The sequence below is a fragment of the Salvelinus namaycush genome, chromosome 31 (genome assembly GCF_016432855.1).
Source record: "Salvelinus namaycush isolate Seneca chromosome 31, SaNama_1.0, whole genome shotgun sequence".
Classification (NCBI taxonomy): domain Eukaryota; kingdom Metazoa; phylum Chordata; class Actinopteri; order Salmoniformes; family Salmonidae; genus Salvelinus; species Salvelinus namaycush.
Window position 1 is genome coordinate 13837911 of NC_052337.1, and position 22538 is coordinate 13860448.

General features: G+C 46.8%; 1 protein-coding gene across 1 annotated transcript in view; it reads right to left on the reverse strand.

Annotated features, from left to right (window-relative positions):
- The window catches only part of LOC120026212 (GTPase-activating Rap/Ran-GAP domain-like protein 3), an 80937-nt gene that overhangs the window by 9950 nt on the left and 48449 nt on the right, over window positions 1-22538 (reverse strand). Inside the window, exons 8-16 of the mRNA XM_038971036.1 lie at window positions 20574-20600; window positions 20290-20365; window positions 20100-20198; window positions 19703-19806; window positions 17493-17601; window positions 14681-14726; window positions 14425-14531; window positions 9076-9191; window positions 3946-4050 (exon numbers count right to left, since the gene is read on the reverse strand). Of these exons, the coding sequence (XP_038826964.1) occupies window positions 3946-4050; window positions 9076-9191; window positions 14425-14531; window positions 14681-14726; window positions 17493-17601; window positions 19703-19806; window positions 20100-20198; window positions 20290-20365; window positions 20574-20600 (789 nt within the window). The remainder of the gene's footprint in view (window positions 1-3945; window positions 4051-9075; window positions 9192-14424; window positions 14532-14680; window positions 14727-17492; window positions 17602-19702; window positions 19807-20099; window positions 20199-20289; window positions 20366-20573; window positions 20601-22538) is intronic.

Consider the following 22538-nt stretch of genomic DNA (forward strand, 5'->3'; position numbering starts at 1 on the left):
GTGTGTTAGTGTGGGTGTATGTCCTAGCTGTGTGTGTGTTAGTGTGGGTTTATGTTCTAGCTGTGTGTGTGTTAGTGTGGTTGTATGTTCTAGCTGTGTGTGTGTTAGTGTGGGTGTATGTTCTAGCTGTGTGTGTGTTAGTGTGGGTGTATGTCCTAGCTGTGTGTGTGTTAGTGTGGGTGTACTGTATGTCCTAGCTGTGTGTGTTAGTGTGGGTGTATGTCCTAGCTGTGTGTGTGTTAGTGTGGGTGTATGTCCTAGCTGTGTGTGTGTTAGTGTTGGTGTATGTCATAGCTGTGTGTGTGTTAGTGTGGGTGTATGTCATAGCTGTGTGTGTGTTAGTGTGGGTGTACTGTATGTCCTAGCTGTGTGTGTTAGTGTGGGTGTACTGTATGTCCTAGCTGTGTGTGTTAGTGTGGGTGTACTGTATGTCCTAGCTGTGTGTGTGTTAGTGTGTGTGTGTGTATGGCCTAGCTGTGTGTGTGTGTTAGTGTGGGTGTACTGTATGTCCTAGCTGTGTGTGTTAGTGTGAGTGTACTGTATGTCCTAGCTGTTGTGTGTTAGTGTGGGTGTATGTCCTAGCTGTGTGTGTTAGTGTGGGTGTACTGTATGTCCTAGCTGTGTTGGTGTTAGTGTGTGTGTGTATGTCCTAGCTGTGTGTGTGTGTGTGTTAGTGTGGGTGTATGTCCTAGCTGTGTGTGTGTGTATAAGTGTGGGTGTACTGTATGTCCTAGCTGTGTGTATGTGTGTTAGTGTGGGTGTACTGTATGTCCTAGCTGTGTGTGTGTTAGTGTTGGTGTATGTCATAGCTGTGTGTGTTAGTGTGGGTGTATGTTCTAGCTGTGTGTGTGTTAGTGTGGGTGTACTGTATGTCCTAGCTGTGTGTGTTAGTGTGGTTGTATGTTCTAGCTGTGTGTGTGTTAGTGTGGGTGTATGTCCTAGCTGTGTGTGTGTTAGTGTGGGTGTATGTCCTAGCTGTGTGTGTGTTAGTGTGGGTGTATGTCCTAGCTGTGTGTGTGTTAGTGTGGGTGTACTGTATGTCCTAGCTGTGTGTGTTAGTGTGGGTGTATGTCCTAGCTGTGTGTGTGTTAGTGTGGGTGTATGTCCTAGCTGTGTGTGTGTTAGTGTGGGTGTATGTCCTAGCTGTGTGTGTGTTAGTGTGGGTGTATGTCCTAGCTGTGTGTGTGTTAGTGTTGGTGTATGTCATAGCTGTGTGTGTGTTAGTGTGGGTGTATGTCCTAGCTGTGTGTGTGTTAGTGTGGGTGTATGTCCTAGCGGTGTGTGTGTTAGTGTGGGTGTATGTCCTAGCTGTGTGTGTGTTAGTGTGGGTGTATGTCCTAGCTGTGTGTGTGTTAGTGTTGGTGTATGTCATAGCTGTGTGTGTGTTAGTGTTGGTGTATGTCATAGCTGTGTGTGTTAGTGTGGGTGTATGTCCTAGCTGTGTGTGTGTTAGTGTGGGTGTATGTCCTAGCTGTGTGTGTGTTAGTGTGGGTGTATGTCCTAGCTGTGTGTGTGTGTTAGTGTGGGTGTATGTCCTAGCTGTGTGTGTTAGTGTTGGTGTATGTCCTAGCTGTGTGTGTTAGTGTGGGTGTATGTCCTAGCTGTGTGTGTTCGTGTGGGTGTATGTCCTAGCTGTGTGTGTTAGTGTGGGTGTATGTCCTAGCTGTGTGTGTTAGTGTGGGTGTATGTCCTAGCTGTGTGTGTTAGTGTTGGTGTATGTCCTAGCTGTGTGTGTTAGTGTGGGTCTATGTCCTAGCTGTGTGTGTGTTAGTGTTGGTGTATGTCATAGCTGTGTGTGTGTTAGTGTGGTTGTATGTTCTAGCTGTATGTGTGTTAGTGTGGGTGTACTGTATGTCCTAGCTGTGTGTGTTAGTGTGGGTGTACTGTATGTCCTAGCTGTGTGTGTGTTAGTGTGTGTGTGTATGGCCTAGCTGTGTGTGTTAGTGTGGGTGTACTGTATGTCCTAGCTGTGTTGGTGTTAGTGTGTGTGTGTGTATGTCCTAGCTGTGTGTGTGTGTGTTAGTGTGGGTGTATGTCCTAGCTGTGTGTGTGTGTGTAAGTGTGGGTGTACTGTATGTCCTAGCTGTGTGTATGTGTGTTAGTGTGGGTGTACTGTATGTCCTAGCTGTGTGTGTGTGTGTTAGTGTGGGTGTACTGTATGTCCTAGCTGTGTGTGTGTGTGTGTTAGTGTGGGTGTACTGTATGTCCTAGCTGTGTGTGTTAGTGTGGGTGTACTGTATGTCCTAGCTGTGTGTGTATGTGTTAGTGTGGGTGTACTGTATGTCCTAGCTGTGTGTGTGTGTGTAAGTGTGGGTGTACTGTATGTCCTAGCTGTGTGTATGTGTGTTAGTGTGGGTGTACTGTATGTCCTAGCTGTGTGTGTTAGTGTGGTTGTATGTTCTAGCTGTATGTGTGTAAGTGTGGGTGTACTGTATGTCCTAGCTGTGTGTATGTGTGTTAGTGTGGGTGTACTGTATGTCCTAGCTGTGTGTATGTGTGTTAGTGTGGGTGTACTGTATGTCCTAGCTGTGTGTATGTGTGTTAGTGTGGGTGTACTGTATGTCCTAGCTGTGTGTATGTGTGTTAGTGTGGGTGTACTGTATGTCCTAGCTGTGTGTATGTGTGTTAGTGTGGGTGTACTGTATGTCCTAGCTGTGTGTATGTGTGTTAGTGTGGGTGTACTGTATGTCCTAGCTGTGTGTGTGTGTGTGTTAGTGTGGGTGTACTGTATGTCCTAGCTGTGTGTGTGTGTGTTAGTGTGGGTGTACTGTATGTCCTAGCTGTGTGTGTGTGTTTTAGTGTGGGTGTACTGTATGTCCTAGCTGTGTGTATGTGTGTTAGTGTGGGTGTACTGTATGTCCTAGCTGTGTGTATGTGTGTTAGTGTGGGTGTACTGTATGTCCTAGCTGTGTGTATGTGTGTTAGTGTGGGTGTACTGTATGTCCTAGCTGTGTGTATGTGTGTTAGTGTGGGTGTACTGTATGTCCTAGCTGTGTGTGTGTGTGTGTTAGTGTGGGTGTACTGTATGTCCTAGCTGTGTGTGTGTGTGTTAGTGTGGGTGTACTGTATGTCCTAGCTGTGTGTGTGTGTTTTAGTGTGGGTGTACTGTATGTCCTAGCTGTGTGTATGTGTGTTAGTGTGGGTGTACTGTATGTCCTAGCTGTGTGTATGTGTGTTAGTGTGGGTGTACTGTATGTCCTAGCTGTGTGTATGTGTGTTAGTGTGGGTGTACTGTATGTCCTAGCTGTGTGTATGTGTGTTTTAGTGTGGGTGTACTGTATGTCCTAGCTGTGTGTGTGTGTGTTAGTGTGGGTGTACTGTATGTCCTAGCTGTGTGTATGTGTGTTAGTGTGGGTGTACTGTATGTCCTAGCTGTGTGTATGTGTGTTAGTGTGGGTGTACTGTATGTCCTAGCTGTGTGTATGTGTGTTAGTGTGGGTGTACTGTATGTCCTAGCTGTGTGTATGTGTGTTAGTGTGGGTGTACTGTATGTCCTAGCTGTGTGTATGTGTGTGTTAGTGTGGGTGTACTGTATGTCCTAGCTGTGTGCGTGTGTGTTAGTGTGGGTGTACTGTATGTCCTAGCTGTGTGTATGTGTGTGTTAGTGTGGGTGTACTGTATGTCCTAGCTGTGTGTATGTGTGTGTTAGTGTGGGTGTACTGTATGTCCTAGCTGTGTGCGTGTGTGTTAGTGTGGGTGTACTGTATGTCCTAGCTGTGTGTATGTGTGTTAGTGTGGGTGTACTGTATGTCCTAGCTGTGTGTATGTGTGTTAGTGTGGGTGTACTGTATGTCCTAGCTGTGTGTATGTGTGTGTTAGTGTGGGTGTACTGTATGTCCTAGCTGTGTGTATGTGTGTGTTAGTGTGGGTGTACTGTATGTCCTAGCTGTGTGTATGTGTGTGTTAGTGTGGGTGTACTGTATGTCCTAGCTGTGTGCGTGTTACCTGTCCTATCCTGACAAACTCGGCCTGTCGTGCCTCTTCCTTCTTGCGGGCAGACTTGGGCGACTCCGGCAGCACATCACTAAACGAGCGTCTGTTGAGCATGTTCTGGGGAGAGAAGGGAACCTGCACATTGGGACACCAGCACACCAGCAAACACACACACACACACACACACACACACACACACACACACACACACACACACACACACACACACACACACACACACACACACACACACACACACACACACACACACACACACACATATACGAGCACACACAGACAAGAGAAAGAGACAGAAGCGGGCCTCAGAGACAGGGGGAAGACAGCAGCATAGCAGCAGTATAGGACTAAGTCATATCAGAATATTTAAAGAAGAATGGGAGGATTAGAGAGAGAGATAGGGGAAAGAAAAAGAGGGAGAAAATAAAAGACAAAGAGAAAGAGAGAGGAGAGGAAGAGAGAAACAGAGAGGGAAAGAAAGAAACAAATAGAGAAGCTTAACAAAAGAGAGATTAGGTTCAGAGAGAGAAGAAAGAGAGTCCCCCTCAGAAAGTCAGCATTGCAGTATCTAGTCCCAGTGATATGCAGTCTGCAGTAGTCAGGGGGACAACTGCAGTGGTTCAGAACAGTAGGCAGCTCAACTGGATCAGATCAGTGACTAGAAACTGGTGCAACGGGAAAGCTATACTATCACTCCCTAGCATGAATTAGGGAATAAACCAAGGGCCAGTTTCGGTAACACAGATTAAGCCTCTTTAGCCCCATTAGATATGTGTTGTCAGATAGGTAAGGTAACAGGGTACTTTTAATGGAGAATCTTCATTGTGCATTCTTTTTAGTCCAAGGCTTAATCTGTGTCTGGGAAACTGTCCCCAGAGGATTATAGAAAGACCCGAAGAGAGGAGAGGAGACGAGAGCACAAGAGGTAGGCTTCGGCCAATAGGGATAGGCCAGGCTGGGTTAGGTAGGCTTCGGCCAATAGGGATAGGCCAGGCTGGGTTAGGTAGGCTTCGGCCAATAGGGATAGGCCAGGCTGGGTTAGGTAGGCTTCGGCCAATAGGGATAGGCCAGGCTGGGTTAGGTAGGCTTCGGCCAATAGGGATAGGCCAGGCTGGGTTAGGTAGGCTTCGGCCAATAGGGATAGGCCAGGCTGGGTTAGGTAGGCTTCGGCCAATAGGGATAGGCCAGGCTGGGTTAGGTAGGCTTCGGCCAATAGGGATAGGCCAGGCTGGGTTAGGTAGGCTTCGGCCAATAGGGATAGACCAGGCTGGGTTAGGTAGGCTTCGGCCAATAGGGATAGGCCAGGCTGGGTTAGGTAGGCTTCGGCCAATAGGGATAGGCCAGGCTGGGTTAGGTAGGCTTCGGCCAATAGGGATAGGCCAGGCTGGGTTAGGTAGGCTTCGGCCAATAGGGATAGGCCAGGCTGGGTTAGGTAGGCTTCGGCCAATAGGGATAGGCCAGGCTGGGTTAGGTAGGCTTCGGCCAATAGGGATAGGCCAGGCTGGGTTAGGTAGGCTTCGGCCAATAGGGATAGGCCAGGCTGGGTTAGGTAGGCTTCGGCCAATAGGGATAGGCCAGGCTGGGTTAGGTAGGCTTCGGCCAATAGGGATAGGCCAGGCTGGGTTACGTGGGGTTGGGCCAATAGGGATAGGCCAAGCTGGGTTAGGTAGGCTTCGGCCAATAGGGATAGGCCAGGCTGGGTTACGTGGGGTTGGGCAGGGCTGTACCAGGCTGGGTTAGGTAGGGTTGGGCAGGGCTGTACCAAGCTGGGTTACGTGGGGTTGGGCAGGGCTGTACCAGGCTGGGTTACGTGGGGTTGGGCAGGGCTGTACCAGGCTGGGTTACGTGGGGTTGGGCAGGGCTGTACCAGGCTGGGTTACGTGGGGTTGGGCAGGGCTGTACCAGGCTGGGTTACGTGGGGTTGGGCAGGGCTGTACCAGGCTGGGTTACGTGGGGTTGGGCAGGGCCTGTACCAGGCTGGGTTACGTGGGGTTGGGCAGGGCTGTACCAGGCTGGGTTACGTGGGGTTGGGCAGGGCTGTACCAAGCTGGGTTACGTGGGGTTGGGCAGGGCTGTACCAAGCTGGGTTAGGTAGGGTGTGACAGGGCTGTACCAGGCTGGGTTACGTGGGGTTGGGCAGGGCTGTACCAGGCTGGGTTACGTGGGGTTGGGCAGGGCTGTACCAAGCTGGGTTAGGTAGGGTGTGACAGGGCTGTACCAAGCTGGGTTAGGTAGGGTGTGACAGGGCTGTACCAAGCTGGGTTAGGTAGGGTGTGACAGGGCTGTACCAGGCTGGGTTACGTGGGGTTGGGCAGGGCTGTACCAGGCTGGGTTACGTGGGGTTGGGCAGGGCTGTACCAGGCTGGGTTACGTGGGGTTGGGCAGGGCTGTACCAGGCTGGGTTACGTGGGGTTGGGCAGGGCTGCACCAGGCTGGGTTACGTGGGGTTGGTCAGGGCTGTACCAGGCTGGGTTACGTGGGGTTGGGCAGGGCTGTACCAGGCTGGGTTACGTGGGGTTGGGCAGGGCTGTACCAAGCTGGGTTACGTGGGGTTGGGCAGGGCTGTACCAGGCTGGGTTACGTGGGGTTGGGCAGGGCTGTACCAGGCTGGGTTACGTGGGGTTGGGCAGGGCTGTACCAAGCTGGGTTAGGTAGGGTGTGACAGGGCTGTACCAAGCTGGGTTAGGTAGGGTGTGACAGGGCTGTACCAAGCTGGGTTAGGTAGGGTGTGACAGGGCTGTACCAGGCTGGGTTACGTGGGGTTGGGCAGGGCTGTACCAGGCTGGGTTACGTGGGGTTGGGCAGGGCTGTACCAGGCTGGGTTACGTGGGGTTGGGCAGGGCTGTACCAGGCTGGGTTACGTGGGGTTGGGCAGGGCTGCACCAGGCTGGGTTACGTGGGGTTGGTCAGGGCTGTACCAGGCTGGGTTACGTGGGGTTGGGCAGGGCTGTACCAGGCTGGGTTACGTGGGGTTGGGCAGGGCTGTACCAGGCTGGGTTACGTGGGGTTGGGCAGGGCTGTACCAGGGCTGGGTTACGTGGGGTTGGGCAGGGCTGTACCAGGCTGGGTTACGTGGGGTTGGGCAGGGCTGTACCAGGCTGGGTTAGGTGGGGTTGGGCAGGGCTGTACCAGGCTGGGTTACGTGGGGTTGGGCAGGGCTGTACCAGGCTGGGTTACGTGGGGTTGGGCAGGGCTGTACCAAGCTGGGTTAGGTAGGGTGTGACAGGGCTGTACCAGGCTGGGTTACGTGGGGTTGGGCAGGGCTGTACCAAGCTGGGTTAGATAGGGTGTGACAGGGCTGTACCAAGCTGGGTTAGGTAGGGTGTGACAGGGCTGTACCAGGCTGGGTTACGTGGGGTTGGGCAGGGCTGTACCAAGCTGGGTTAGGTAGGGTGTGACAGGGCTGTACCAGGCTGGGTTAGGTAGGGTGTGACAGGGCTGTACCAAGCTGGGTTAGGTAGGGTGTGACAGGGCTGTACCAAGCTGGGTTAGGTAGGGTGTGACAGGGCTGTACCAGGCTGGGTTACGTGGGGTTGGGCAGGGCTGTACCAAGCTGGGTTAGATAGGGTGTGACAGGGCTGTACCAAGCTGGGTTAGGTAGGGTGTGACAGGGCTGTACCAGGCTGGGTTACGTGGGGTTGGGCAGGGCTGTACCAAGCTGGGTTAGGTAGGGTGTGACAGGGCTGTACCAGGCTGGGTTAGGTAGGGTGTGACAGGGCTGTACCAAGCTGGGTTAGGTAGGGTGTGACAGGGCTGTACCAAGCTGGGTTAGGTAGGGTGTGACAGGGCTGTACCAAGCTGGGTTAGATAGGGTGTGACAGGGCTGTACCAAGCTGGGTTAGATAGGGTGTGACAGGGCTGTACCAAGCTGGGTTAGGTAGGGTGTGACAGGGCTGTACCAAGCTGGGTTAGATAGGGTGTGACAGGGCTGTACCAAGCTGGGTTAGGTAGGGTGTGACAGGGCTGTACCAAGCTGGGTTAGGTAGGGTGTGACAGGGCTGTACCAGGCTGGGTTAGGTAGGGTGTGACAGGGCTGTACCAAGCTGGGTTAGGTAGGGTGTGACAGGGCTGTACCAGGCTGGGTTAGGTAGGGTGTGACAGGGCTGTACCAAGCTAGGTTAGATAGGGTGTGACAGGGCTGTACCAAGCTGGGTTAGGTAGGGTGTGACAGGGCTGTACCAAGCTGGGTTAGGTAGGGTGTGACAGGGCTGTACCAAGCTGGGTTAGATAGGGTGTGACAGGGCTGTACCAAGCTGGGTTAGGTAGGGTGTGACAGGGCTGTACCAGGCTGGGTTAGGTAGGGTTGGGCAGGGCTGTACCAAGCTGGGTTAGGTAGGGTGTGACAGGGCTGTACCAAGCTGGGTTAGATAGGGTGTGACAGGGCTGTACCAAGCTGGGTTAGATAGGGTGTGACAGGGCTGTACCAAGCTGGGTTAGGTAGGGTGTGACAGGGCTGTACCAAGCTGGGTTAGGTAGGGTGTGACAGGGCTGTACCAGGCTGGGTTAGATAGGGTGTGACAGGGCTGTACCAAGCTGGGTTAGGTAGGGTGTGACAGGGCTGTACCAGGCTGGGTTAGATAGGGTGTGACAGGGCTGTACCAGGCTGGGTTAGATAGGGTGTGACAGGGCTGTACCAAGCTGGGTTAGGTAAGGTGTGACAGGGCTGTACCAAGCTGGGTTAGGTAAGGTGTGACAGGGCTGTACCAAGCTGGGTTAGATAGGGTGTGACAGGGCTGTACCAAGCTGGGTTAGATAGGGTGTGACAGGGCTGTACCAGGCTGGGTTAGATAGGGTGTGACAGGGCTGTACCAAGCTGGGTTAGGTAGGGTGTGACAGGGCTGTACCAAGCTGGGTTAGGTAAGGTGTGACAGGGCTGTACCAAGTTGGGTTAGATAGGGTGTGACAGGGCTGTACCAAGCTGGGTTAGATAGGGTGTGACAGGGCTGTACCAAGCTGGGTTAGATAGGGTGTGACAGGGCTGTACCAGGCTGGGTTAGGTAGGGTGTGAATGGGCTGTACCAGGCTGGGTTAGGTAGGGTGTGACAGGGCTGTACCAGGCTGGGTTAGATAGGGTGTGAATGGGCTGTACCAGGCTGGGTTAGGTAGGGTGTGACAGGGCTGTACCTTGTGGAGGTCAGGGATGAGGTCTTGGTACAGGGAACGGATCAGCATGTCCAGGGTCCGCTGGCGCTTCTGGGCAAACGTGGGCGTCTCCAGGGTGGCCTTCTCTCCATTGATTACTAAAGGACGGGGGGGGGGGGGGGGGGGTAGAGAGGGGTGGGTTACGGTGAGAACATACACAATCACACACACTCATCCAAAGTGATCGCTTTCTGCAAATTTGAGCCAATGACGTGTCTTTTCCTATGAAATGACGTGTAAATTCTTTTTAGCCTACGTTTCGTTTCAGGGCTGGGTTTTATTTGAATGGTCACCCACCAGAATGGCATTGTTAATTAGAAACACCTTCAAAGTTTGCGAGTCGTGACTGAGCTGAGCAATATATATTGAACAAAAATATAAACGCAACATGCAACAATTTCAAAGATTTTACTGAGTTACAGTTCATATAAGGAAATCAGTCAATTGTAATAATTCTTTAAGCCCTAATCTATGGATTTCACATGACTGGGCAGGGGTGCAGTCATGGGCCTGGGAGGGCACAGGCCCACCCCTTTGGTAGCCAGGCCCAGCCAATCAGAATGAGTTTTTCCCCACAAAAGGGCTTTATTACAGGACAGAAATACTCCTCAGCACCCCCTCCACAGTTTCATCAGCTGTCTGAGTGGCTGGTCAGACGATCCCGCAGGTGAAAAAGCTGGATGTGGAGGTCCTGTGCTGGCGTGGTTACATTTAAAAATATATATATATTTTACTTTTATTTAACTTTTATTTAACTCAGTTAAGAACAAATTCTTATATTCAATGACAGCCTAGGAACAGTGCCTTGTTCAGGGTCAGAACGACAGGTTTGTACCTTGTCAGCTCGGGGATTCAATCTTGCAACCTCTCGGTTACTAGTCCAACGCTCTAACCACCAGGCTACGCTGCCGTCCCATGGTCTGCGGTTGTGAGGCTGGTTGGACGTAGTTCCAAATTCTCTAAAATTATGTTGGAGGCAGTTTATAGTAGAGAAATTAAGATTTAATTATCTGGCAACAGCTCTGGTGGAGATTCCTGCAGTCAGCATACCAATTGCACGCTCCCTCAAAACTTGAGACATCTGTGGCATTGTGTTGTGTGACAAAACTGCACATTTTAGATTTGCCTTTAATTGTCCCCAGCACAAGGTGCACCTGTGAATTGATCATGCTGTTTAATCAGCTTCTTGATAAGCCACAGCTGTCAGGTGGATGGATTATCTTGGCAAAGGAGAAACTCTCACTAACAGGAATGCCAAAAATTTGTGCAGAACATTTGAGAGAAATAAGCTTTGTGTGAGTATCCAAAATGTCTGGGATCTTTTATTTCAGCTCATGAAACATGTTGCAGTTATATTTTTGCTCAGAATAATAGATCATCTTTGGCTGCAACAAAGATGATGGATAAATCAAGATATTTCACTGGTCTACTTAACGGGGTGCGTCTCCCATAGACACCATTGCAATAGCAGCTGTGTCTGGTCTACTTAAATCAATTACTCCGAAAGAATTTGCGGCCGCAATTTAGATAATGGATTGATATATTACATTGCCCTTCAAATGAGTGGATTCTATTTCAGACACACCTGTTGCTGACCATGCAATCTCCATAGACAAACACTGGCAGTAGAATGGCCTTACTGAAAAGCTCAGTGACTTTCAACATGGCACCGTCACAGGATGCCATCTTTCCAACGAGTCAGTTCGTCAAATTTCTGCCCTGCTAGAGCTGCTCCGGTCAACTGTAAGTGCTGTTATTGTGAAGTGGAAACATCTAGGAGCAACAACGACTCAGCTGCGAAGTGGTAGGCCACACAAGCTCACAGAACTGGACTGACAAATTCTGAAGCGAGTAGATCGTAAAAATCGTCTGTCCTCGGTTGCAACACTCACTATTGAGTTCCAAACTGCCTCTAGAAGCAACGTCAGCACAAGAACTGTTCGTCGGGAGCTTCATGAAATGGGTTTCCATGGCCGAACAGCTGCCCACAAGCCTAAGTTCACTGTGAGCAATGCAAAGCGTCGGCTAGAGTGGTGTAATGCGCGCCGGCATTGGACTCTAGAGCAGTGGAAACGAGTTCTCTGAAGTGATGAATCACGCTTCACCGTCTGGAAGTCCGACAGACGAATCTGGGTTTGGCAGATGCCAGGAGAATGTTACCTGCCCCAATGCATGGTGGAGGAGGAATAATGGTCTGGGGCTGTTTTTCATGGTTTCCGGCTAGGCCCCTTAGTTCCAGTGAATGGAAATATTAACACTACAGCATAAAATTATATTGTAGACGATTCTGTGCTTCCAACTTTGTGGCAACAATTTGGGGAAGGCCCTTTCCTGTTTCAGCATGACAATGCACCCATGCACAAAGCGAGGTCCACACAGAAACGGTTTGTCGAGATTGGTGTGGAAGAACCTGACTGGCCTGCACAGAGCCCTGACCTCAACCACATCGAACACCATTGTGATGAATTAGAACGCTATCTGCAAGCCAGGCCTAATTGCCCAACATCAGTGCCTGATCCCAAGTCACAGCAGCAATGTTCCAACATCTAGTGGAAAGCCTTCCCAGAAGAGTGGAGGCTGTTATAGCAGCAAAGGGGGGGACCAACTTTATACTAATGCCCATGATTTTGGAATCAGACGTTCGACGAGCAGGTGTACACATACTACTTGTTGTTATTCCTCTGCTCCACGTGGAAATCCCCACAACATTCCCACCCCCAATTCCCGATATGTATTAGCAGCGTGCGTCATTCTTCGAGGTGGAACCTAAACAAGACTTTCCGTTCTAGGACAGGAATTACTCTAAATAGGTGGGGCAACTCTGTGGTGGGCCTTGAAGAAAGCCTAGAACTACAACCATCCAGACTTCTAACCCTGCTCAACGACTATTTTGGTCACACATATCTACTTAGAGGCCTATACAAAGGGGGGGGGGGCTGCTTTATTCACTCTTTATGTGTGACATTATCTTAAAACATTTGTGAAGCACACGTACATAGGCCTTATAAAGGTTTTATGATAAACGTTAGATAAAGTGAAACAAATTCGTCACTGTAATGCATGAGTAGAGGTGTAACAGGAGAACTGTAAACAGTAGAATTGTAAAGAGTGGAGGTGTAACAGTAGAACTGTAAACAGTAGAGGTGTAACAAGAGAACTGTAAACAGTAGAACTATAAACAGTAGAGGTGTAACAGTAGAACTGTAAACAGTAGAGGTGTAACAGTAGAACGGTAAACAGTAGAGGTGTAACAGTAGAACTGTAAACAGTAGAGGTGTAACAGTAGAAATGTAAAAAGTAGAGGTGTAACAGTAGAACTGTAAACAGTAGAGGTGTAACAGGAGACCTGTAAACAGTAGAGGTTTAAACAGTAGAACTGTAAACAGTAGATGTTTAAACAGTAGAACTGTAAACAGTAGAACTGTAAACAGTAGAGGTGTAACAAGAGAACTGTAAACAGTAGAACTGTAAACAGTAGAGGTGTAACAAGAGAACTGTAAACAGTAGAACTGTAAACAGTAGAGGTGTAACAGTAGAACTGTAAACAGTAGAGGTGTAACAGTAGAATTGTAAACAGTAGAGGTGTAACAGTAGAAATGTAAAAAGTAGAGGTGTAACAGTAGAACTGTAAACAGTAGAGGTGTAACAGGAGACCTGTAAACAGTAGAGGTTTAAACAGTAGAACTGTAAACAGTAGATGTTTAAACAGTAGAACTGTAAACAGTAGAACTGTAAACAGTAGAGGTGTAAACAGTAGAACTGTAAACAGTAGAGGTGTAACAGTAGAACTGTAAACAGTAGAGGTGTAACAGTAGAACTGTAAACAGTAGAGGTGTAACAGTAGAACTGTAAACAGTAGAGGTGTAACAGTAGAACTGTAAACAGTAGAGGTGTAACAGTAGAACTGTAAACAGTAGAGGTGTAACAGTAGAACTGTAAACAGTAGAACTGTAAACAGTAGAGGTGTAACAGTAGAACTGTAAACAGTAGAGGTGTAACAGTAGAACTGTAAACAGTAGAGGTGTAACAGTAGAACTGTAAACAGTAGAACTGTAAACAGTAGAGGTGTAACAGTAGAACTGTAAACAGTAGAGGTGTAACAGTAGAACTGTAAACAGTAGAGGTGTAACAGTAGAACTGTAAACAGTAGAGGTGTAACAGTAGAACTGTAAACAGTAGAGGTGTAACAGGAGAACTGTAAACAGTAGAGGTGTAACAAGAGAACTGTAAACAGTAGAACTGTAAACAGTAGAGGTGTAAACAGTAGAACTGTAAACAGTAGAACTGTAAACAGTAGAGGTGTAACAGTAGAACTGTAAACAGTAGAACTGTAAACAGTAGAGGTGTAACAGTAGAACTGTAAACAGTAGAGGTGTAACAGTAGAACTGTAAACAGTAGAGGTGTAACAGTAGAACTGTAAACAGTAGAGGTGTAACAGTAGAACTGTAAACAGTAGAGGTGTAACAGTAGAACTGTAAACAGTAGAGGTGTAACAGGAGAACTGTAAACAGTAGAGGTGTAACAAGAGAACTGTAAACAGTAGAGGTGTAACAGTAGAACTGTAAACAGTAGAGGTGTAACAGTAGAACTGTAAACAGTAGAGGTGTAACAGTAGAACTGTAAACAGTAGAGGTGTAACAGGAGAACTGTAAACAGTAGAGGTGTAACAAGAGAACTGTAAACAGTAGAACTGTAAACAGTAGAGGTGTAAACAGTAGAACTGTAAACAGTAGAGGTGTAACAGTAGAACTGTAAACAGTAGAACTGTAAACAGTAGAGGTGTAACAGTAGAACTGTAAACAGTAGAGGTGTAACAGTAGAACTGTAAACAGTAGAGGTGTAACAGTAGAACTGTAAACAGTAGAGGTGTAACAGTAGAACTGTAAACAGTAGAGGTGTAACAGGAGAACTGTAAACAGTAGAGGTGTAACAAGAGAACTGTAAACAGTAGAACTGTAAACAGTAGAGGTGTAAACAGTAGAACTGTAAACAGTAGAACTGTAAACAGTAGAGGTGTAACAGTAGAACTGTAAACAGTAGAGGTGTAACAGGAGAACTGTAAACAGTAGAGGTGTAACAGTAGAACTGTAAACAGTAGAGGTGTAACAGGAGAACTGTAAACAGAAGAGGTCTAAACCTTAGAGGTTTACACAGAAGAGGTCTAAACCTTAGAGGTTTACACAGAAGAGGTCTAAACCTTAGAGGTTTACACAGAAGAGGTCTAAACCTTAGAGGTTTACACAGAAGAGGTCTAAACCTTAGAGGTTTACACAGAAGAGGTGTAAACAGAAGAGGTGTAAACAGTTTGGAGAGTAAGTCCATGGTCTTACGTTTGACTAACAAAAAGTCCCTGAATTCTTGGTGGTCTGTAAACACAGGTGGTGAGGGGAGGGGAGGTCCGAACAGTGGCACACTTTCCTCAGAGAAAATCTTCAACCTAGAACACACAAAACCCTGTTATTGTTTTTCACACATACACACTCACAGGAACACACAGAGGCCATGAGTCAATACAATACCATAGAATACATGAACACTGCATAAAATACATAACTGAAACAAAAATGAAACTGAACCCCTGCATACCTGTAACTGTCATTCTGACTGTTGTATCTAACTAATGCAAAAATATCTGGCAGTAAAATTAAGGAAGTAACATGAACTCCCATACACTCAATACATGATTCCCAGTGGCGACCCGTCATCAAGGGCAGGTGTTGATATACAGTACCAGTCATAGGTTTGGACACAAATACTCATTTTTTTTTTTTTTTTACTATTTTATGCATTGTAGAATAATAGTGAAGACATCAAAACTATGAAATAACACATATGGAATCATGTAATAACCTAAAAAGTGTTAAACAATCTAAATATAATTTATATTTGAGATTCTTCAAAGTAGCCACCCTTTGCCTTGATGAAAGCGTTGCACACTCTTGGGATTCTCTCAACCAGCTTCATGCATTTCATTTAACAGGTGTGCCTTGCTAAAAGTTAATTTGTGGAATTTCTTTCCTTCTTGATACGTTTGAGCCAATCAGTTATGTTGTGACAAGGTAGGGGTGGTATAAAGAAGATAGCCCTATTTGGTAGAAGACCAAGTCCATATTATGGCAAGAACAGCTCAAATAAGCAGAGAGAAACATTTACATTACATTTACATTTACATTTAAGTCATTTAGCAGACGCTCTTATCCAGAGCGACTTAGAAATTGGTGCATTCACCTTATGATATCCAGTGGAACAACCACTTTACAATAGTGCATCTAAATCTTTTAAGGGGGGGGGGGGGGTTAGAAGGATTACTTTATCCTATCCTAGGTATTCCTTAAAGAGGTGGGGTTTCAGGTGTCTCCGGAAGGTGGTGATTGACTCCGCTGACCTGGCGTCGTGAGGGAGTTTGTTCCACCATTGGGGTGCCAGAGCAGCGAACAGTTTTGACTGGGCTGAGCGGGAAACAACAGTCCATCATCACTTTAAGACATGAAGGTCAGTCAATTCGGAAAGTTTCAAGAACTTTGAACGTTTCTTCAAGTGCAGTCGCAAAAACCATCAAGCGCTATGATGAAACTAGCTCTCATGAGAACCGCCACAGGAAAGGAAGACCCAGAGTTACCTCTGCTGAAGAGGATAAGTTCATTAGAGTTACCAATAAATGCTTCACATAGTTCAAGTAACAGACACATCAACTGTTCAGAGGAGACTGCGTGAATCAGGCCTTCATGGTCGAATTACTGCAAAGAAACCACCACTAAAGGACACCAATAAGAAAAAGAGACTTGCTTGGGCCAAGAAACACGAGCAGTGGACATTACACCGGTGGAAATCTGTCCTTTGGTCTGATCAGTCCAAATTTGAGATTTTTGGTTCCAACCGCTGTGTCTTTGTGAGACGCAGAGTAGGTGAACGGATGATCTCCGCATGTGTGGTTCTCCATGAAGCATGGAGGAGGAGGTGTGATGGTATGGGGGTGCTTTTCTGGTGACACTGTCTGTGATTTATTTAGAATGTAAGGCACACTTAACTAGCATGGCTACCACAGCATTCTGCAGCGATATGCCATCCCATCTGGTTTGCACTTAGTGGGGCTATCATTCGTTTTTCAACAGGACAATGACCCAACACACCTCCAGGCTGTGTAAGGGCTATTTGACCAAGACTGTAACGATTGTCTATTTCGTCCTCCTCATCGGACGAGGAGAGGCGAGAAGGATCGGACCAATATGCAGAATGGTTCGTGCTCATGATGATTTATTAAAACTGAAACTGAACACTGAAATACAAAACAATAAACGAAGTGCAGAAAACCGAAACAGTACCGTGTGGTGAAAACACTAACACGGAAACAAACACCCACAAAACACACGTGAAACCCAGGCTGCCTAAGTATGATTCTCAATCAGGGACAACGATTGACAGCTGCCTCTGATTGAGAATCATACCAGGCCGAACACAAAATCCCAACATAGAAAATCACACATAGACAACCCACCCAACTCACGCCCTGACCATACTAAATAAATACAAAACAAGGGAAAACAGGTCAGGAACGTGACAAAGACGAAGAGTGATGGAGTGCTGCATCAGATGACCTGGCCTCCACAATCACCTGACCTCAACCCAACAGCCAACAAGTGCTCAGCATATGTGGGAAGTCTGTAAGTCATCATATAATATTGTAAGAGCTTTCATTGTCTGCTTATATGCTCCCTATATTTATCCTACAGTTCTGACTTGGTGTACAGGGAGAATACTGCAAGAACGACCCATGTTCTGAATTCCGTCGCTGTACATTTCAAAAGTGCTGAACAAATAGATATATTGGCTACGTCCCTCTTAACTCGCTCATTAATGTCTTAATCGAAATTACAGATTGCCTCTTATCCGCTCATCGTTCCCTTATGCCATAGTTTGTACATCTCAATTGTCAGTAGAAACCACAGTTGTTTAAGCAAGTCAGCCATATTAGCTATGTTTTTAAAAAGCCAGTAAACGAGACTGAAATAATTGTTTTGCTGCCAGACAAGGCTCCGCTGATAGCCAGGTGTAGCGGTGGTAAGGATTCACTCCATGATGCTGAAAAGAAAGCTCTGCTGTGTTGTGTGTGTTGTGTGTCGTTTTGCTGGCTTGCATCTAAAAAAAAATGTGGGAGTTTGATTCACCAAGATTTACATGCTAAAACACCACTGAGGATTCATCATTTAACAGGTTGCGCCTGCAAAAAGTAGAACTTTTCATGCATGCAGATGGTAAAAGAAATCGCTATGTTGTTTACTTTCGCCTTGCATAGCCTATTGACACTGGCACGGTGTACAGGCGATAATGTCCATCGTATTGTGAACATCAGGAATGACCATTTCCTGGTTGTGCTTGTTTGGCCATAAAGGAAGGATACGTGTGAAATGGGATCGGATCATGGAGGGTTTAAATGAAGGAGATGCATCCTCTCCCTCCTGGAACACTATGGTGACAATGTCATTCCCAATGTGTCTTTTCCTCTCTACCTGAAGAGAGAGAGAGAGAGATAGAGAGAGACAGACAGACAGATAGAGATAGATAGATAGAGAGAAAAGAAAATGAGAAACGTCACACAATAAACAAGTTAAATAAGTGCTGAATGACATCTTATTGAGTCAGACCACACACACACACACACACACACACACACACACACACACACACACACACACACACACACACACACACACACACACACACACACACACACACACACTCACACACACACACACACAGTAGCAAGTGGTAGCATTGTCTGACACGAAGACACGAAGATGCTTTTAGGTCGTAAGGTACAAATGTTTTAGTGTAGAATGTCAATACTTTGTTTCTTATTTTTCAAGAGAGGTATCTTGTTTGACTCGTTTAGGTTTGTGTGTAGGCCTGTGTTTTTGTTTGCGTGCATGTGTGTGTATGTGTTTTTTCCCTCTAGAGTAAGTGAATGGAGATTGAAAGACCAAGGACTAGAGAGTACTTCCTATTTCCTCTGCATCTCAACAACTCTGACCTTGAACAGATAAAAGACTAACTAAAAGGATATGACTGAACATAATTCTGTATGCTAGATAGTAAGAGTAACTGGAGATTATCAATCTGATACAGAAGAGAGAGAGAGAGAGAAAGAGAGTGTCACGGCCGTCGTAAGAAGTGGACCAAGGTGCAGCGTGGTAAGCGTACATATTCCTTTTTATTAGGATGACGCCGCCAAAAACAATAAACAATACAAAAACAACCGTGAAGCTTAAGGGCTAAGTGCCACAAACAAAGTTAACTTCCCACAAAGAAAGGAGGGAAAAGGGCGACCTAAGTATGGTTCCCAATCAGAGACAACGATAGACAGCTGTCCCTGATTGAGAACCATATCCAGCCAAAACATAGAAATACAAAATCATAGAAAAACAAAACATAGAATGCCCACCCCAAATCACACCCTGACCAAACCAAAATAGAGACATAAAAAGGCTATCTAAGGTCAGGGTGTGACAGAGAGAGAGAGAGAGAGGGAGAGAGAGAGGGAGACAAAGAAGGAGGGAGGGTGAGATAAGCAGAGGGGAATAGAGAGAATAAAAAGAGAGAAAGAAGGGGGGTTGAAAGAGGGGGGTGAAAGGGTTACCTGGGGGAGAGAGTGCCAGAGGTCGGAGGACTGAGCAGTAGAGGAGAGAGAGAAAAAGAATGCACAACTGACCCAGAGGGAGGATGGTTATATATATAACTCTGTAGCTGTAGAGGACTAACCCAGAGGGAGGATGGTTATATATATAACTCTGTAGCTGTGGAGGACTGACCCAGAGGGAGGATGGTTATATATATAGCTCTGTAGCTGTGGAGGACTGACCCAGAGGGAGGATGGTTATATATATAATTCTGTAGCTGTGGAGGACTGACCCAGAGGGAGGATGGTTATATATATAACTCTGTAGCTGTGGAGGACTGACCCAGAGGGAGGATGGTTATATATATAACTCTGTAGCTGTGGAGGACTGACCCAGAGGGAGGATGGTTATATATAGCTCTGTAGCTCTGGAGGACTGACCCAGAGGGAGGATGGTTATATATATAACTCTGTAGCTGTGGAGGACTAACCCAGAGGGAGGATGGTTATATATATAACTCTGTAGCTGTGGAGGACTGACCCAGAGGGAGGATGGTTATATATATAACTCTGTAGCTGTGGAGGACTGACCCAGAGGGAGGATGGTTATATATATAACTCTGTAGCTGTGGAGGACTGACCCAGAGGGAGGATGGTTATATATAACTCTGTAGCTGTGGAGGACTGACCCAGAGGGAGGATGGTTATATATATAACTCTGTAGCTGTGGAGGACTGACCCAGAGGGAGGATGGTTATATATATATAGCTCTGTAGCTGTGGAGGACTGACCCAGAGGGAGGATGGTTATATATATAACTCTGTAGCTGTGGAGGACTGATCCAGAGGGAGGATGGTTATATATATAACTCTGTAGCTGTGGAGGACAGACCCAGAGGGAGGTTGGTTATATATATAACTCTGTAGCTGTGGAGGACTGACCCCATGTAGAGACAAAACAGGCACACACACACACACTCATGAATGCACCCACACCTGCTGCTTGTTCTCCTTGGAGTAGGGTAGCATGGTGGAGACATGGAACATCAGCTCATGGCCCTGGTACACTGTGTAGATGGAGTTCATTCCTGTAGTGTCATCTGGAGAGAGAGAGGGGGGAGGGAGTGAGAGAGAGAGAGAGATAGAGAGGGGGAGGGGTAGAGCGAGGGGGGTTGAGAAGGATAGAGCAGTGGGAGCAGAAGATGAAGGAGGAGAGGGAGGAGTGTTAGAGAAAGAGTAATATTAAAAGAGAGAATGTGAATGAAAGACATCTCCATGGTCTGTTGAAATGGAAAAACAATAATTAATAGCAGAACCCATGGTGTGTGTGTGTGTGTGTCCGTGTGTGTGTGTATTTTTGTGTGTGTGTGTGTGTGTGCGTATGGTGTCTTACTCTTGGTATCCAGCCCACCACGGTAGCCTGCCCAGCCCTGCAGGGAGATGGTGTCACCCAGGAGGTTGAGGAACTTATCGAAGCTCTGGCTCCCAGTCTCTGAAGGAACAGATGAGAGAGCAGGGGTCAAACTACAGCTCATATGACATTGATACTTCAATACCTATTACTCACAATATTAGTGACTTACCGTTGCTAAACATCTCGTCGTCTGTGAGCTGTCCATCTTTGGCATACAGGACACCGAATTTGAAGTTGACAGAACCCTGACAAATGATAAGACAGATATTTTGTACATCTAAGGGGCCACTATTTCCTAATGTTAAATTATAACCTAACTTCTATAATTTTCCAAAACCAGAAAAACAACCCTGGTAGAAAAGGAGAAGGAAATCTCTAGTAAGACCATGGTCAACACCAATAACTACAATATCCACTTGAATTATATTTATAACAGAATAAATAAATGAATACCTCTTGCTCCTCCAACACCAGTAGGTCCTATGAAGAGAAAACACACCACAGTTATCATCAGTTGACCCTCCAATGACTCCCAATGTCCAATGACTCCCAATGTGTAATGACTCCCAGATCTGTTACAGTATGGGCCTGATACCATAGAAATAGAGTTAGAACATGACTGTTATATACAGATGTAGGCTCTTAATTTGACCTGTATTATCACAGCAAAATAATCCTGCAGAAATCATTTTGCTTGATCCGTTTTTACTACGGAAAAGCCAGAGACAGCGAGACACCTTGATGAGACTGCGCTGCCTGCCTGGCTGCCCCCGGACATTCTCTCCCTGCTTGACCACCTCCTTTAGATGACCACTCAAGCCATGAACTTTCTAATGACTGTCCATCTCATGATGTTGTGAGTTTTTTTTTCTTTTAAATTGCATGTTGCTCCATTGCGCTTTGAGATAATTTTGTAATGAATAGCACTATAAAAGTTGAAGAAATTGTTATTATTATTGCTCGTGGTTAGGCTATTAGCTGTCCAAAAGTAGGCTACATGAAGAGTGCAATACTGTTAATATAACTGTGTTTTAGTGTGGGTTTTCAGTGAATTTATGTAAATCACAAGGCTCATCTGCATTTCGAGACCTGCTACCGCCAGATGGCGCTATTATTCCTTACATCGTCTGTCATCTGTCACTGGCATCCTGCACAGCCGGTAATACACTTGTGTTCCCCGGCGACCGGTTCATACATAAAATATCCTCCATTTAGGCTGCAAAGACGTTGGATTCCTCTTTAACTTGATTGAATGGCCTGTTGGTGGAAAGAAACAGGGAAAATACGCCTACTGTCTTAATAAAACATTATTTTCCACCACCATGCTAGAGTGGCTAATGCTACTTCCTGATGTTGTCCACCGTGTTCAGCCAGGGGTAAACAACAGACTCATGCGGTGTGCACCCTCCGTAAGTTGTCCGAAAAAAAAAAAAATTGGTAGTGGAAAATTGTGTTTTATTAAGGTGGTACGCATATTTCCCATTTTTTTTCTACCGACAGGCCTTTAAATCGCGTTAAAGAGGAAACTGACGCCTTTGCAGCCTGAATGGAGGATGTTTTATGTATGAACCAGTCGCCAGACGATAGTGGAAAATAATGCCCAATAGCGGCAGTCCAGGCTACTGCATTTGCTGCGGAGCAGGAAAAAACTGAATGAAGATCCTACATCTGTATCTCTGTGGCTGACAAAGTGTGATCTCACCTTCTGTATCTCTGTGGCTGACACAGTGTGATCTCACCTTCTGTCTCTCTGTGGCTGACACAGTGTGATCTCACCTTCTGTATCTCTGTGGCTGACACAGTGTGATCTCACCTTCTGTCTCTCTGTGGCTGACACAGTGTGATCTCACTTTCTGTATCTCTGTGGCTGATACAGTGTGATCTCACCTTCTGCCTCTCTGTGGCTGACACAGTGTGATCTCACCTTCTGTATCTCTGTGGCTGACAAAGTGTGATCTCACCTTCTGTCTCTCTGTGGCTGACACAGTGTGATCTCACCTTCTGTATCTCTGTGGCTGACACAGTGTGATCTCACCTTCTGTATCTCTGTGGCTGACACAGTGTGATCTCACCTTCTGTATCTCTGTGGCTGACACAGTGTGATCTCACCTTCTGTATCTCTGTGGCTGACACAGTGTGATCTCACCTTCTGTATCTCTGTGGCTGACACAGTGTGATCTCACCTTCTGTATCTCTGTGGCTGACACAGTGTGATCTCACCTTCTGTATCTCTGTGGCTGACACAGTGTGATCTCACCTTCTGTATCTCTGTTGCTGACACAGTGTGATCTCACCTTCTGTATCTCTGTGGCTGACAAAGTGTGATCTCACCTTCTGTATCTCTGTGGCTGACACAGTGTGATCTCACCTTCTGTATCTCTGTGGCTGACACAGTGTGATCTCACCTTCTGTATCTCT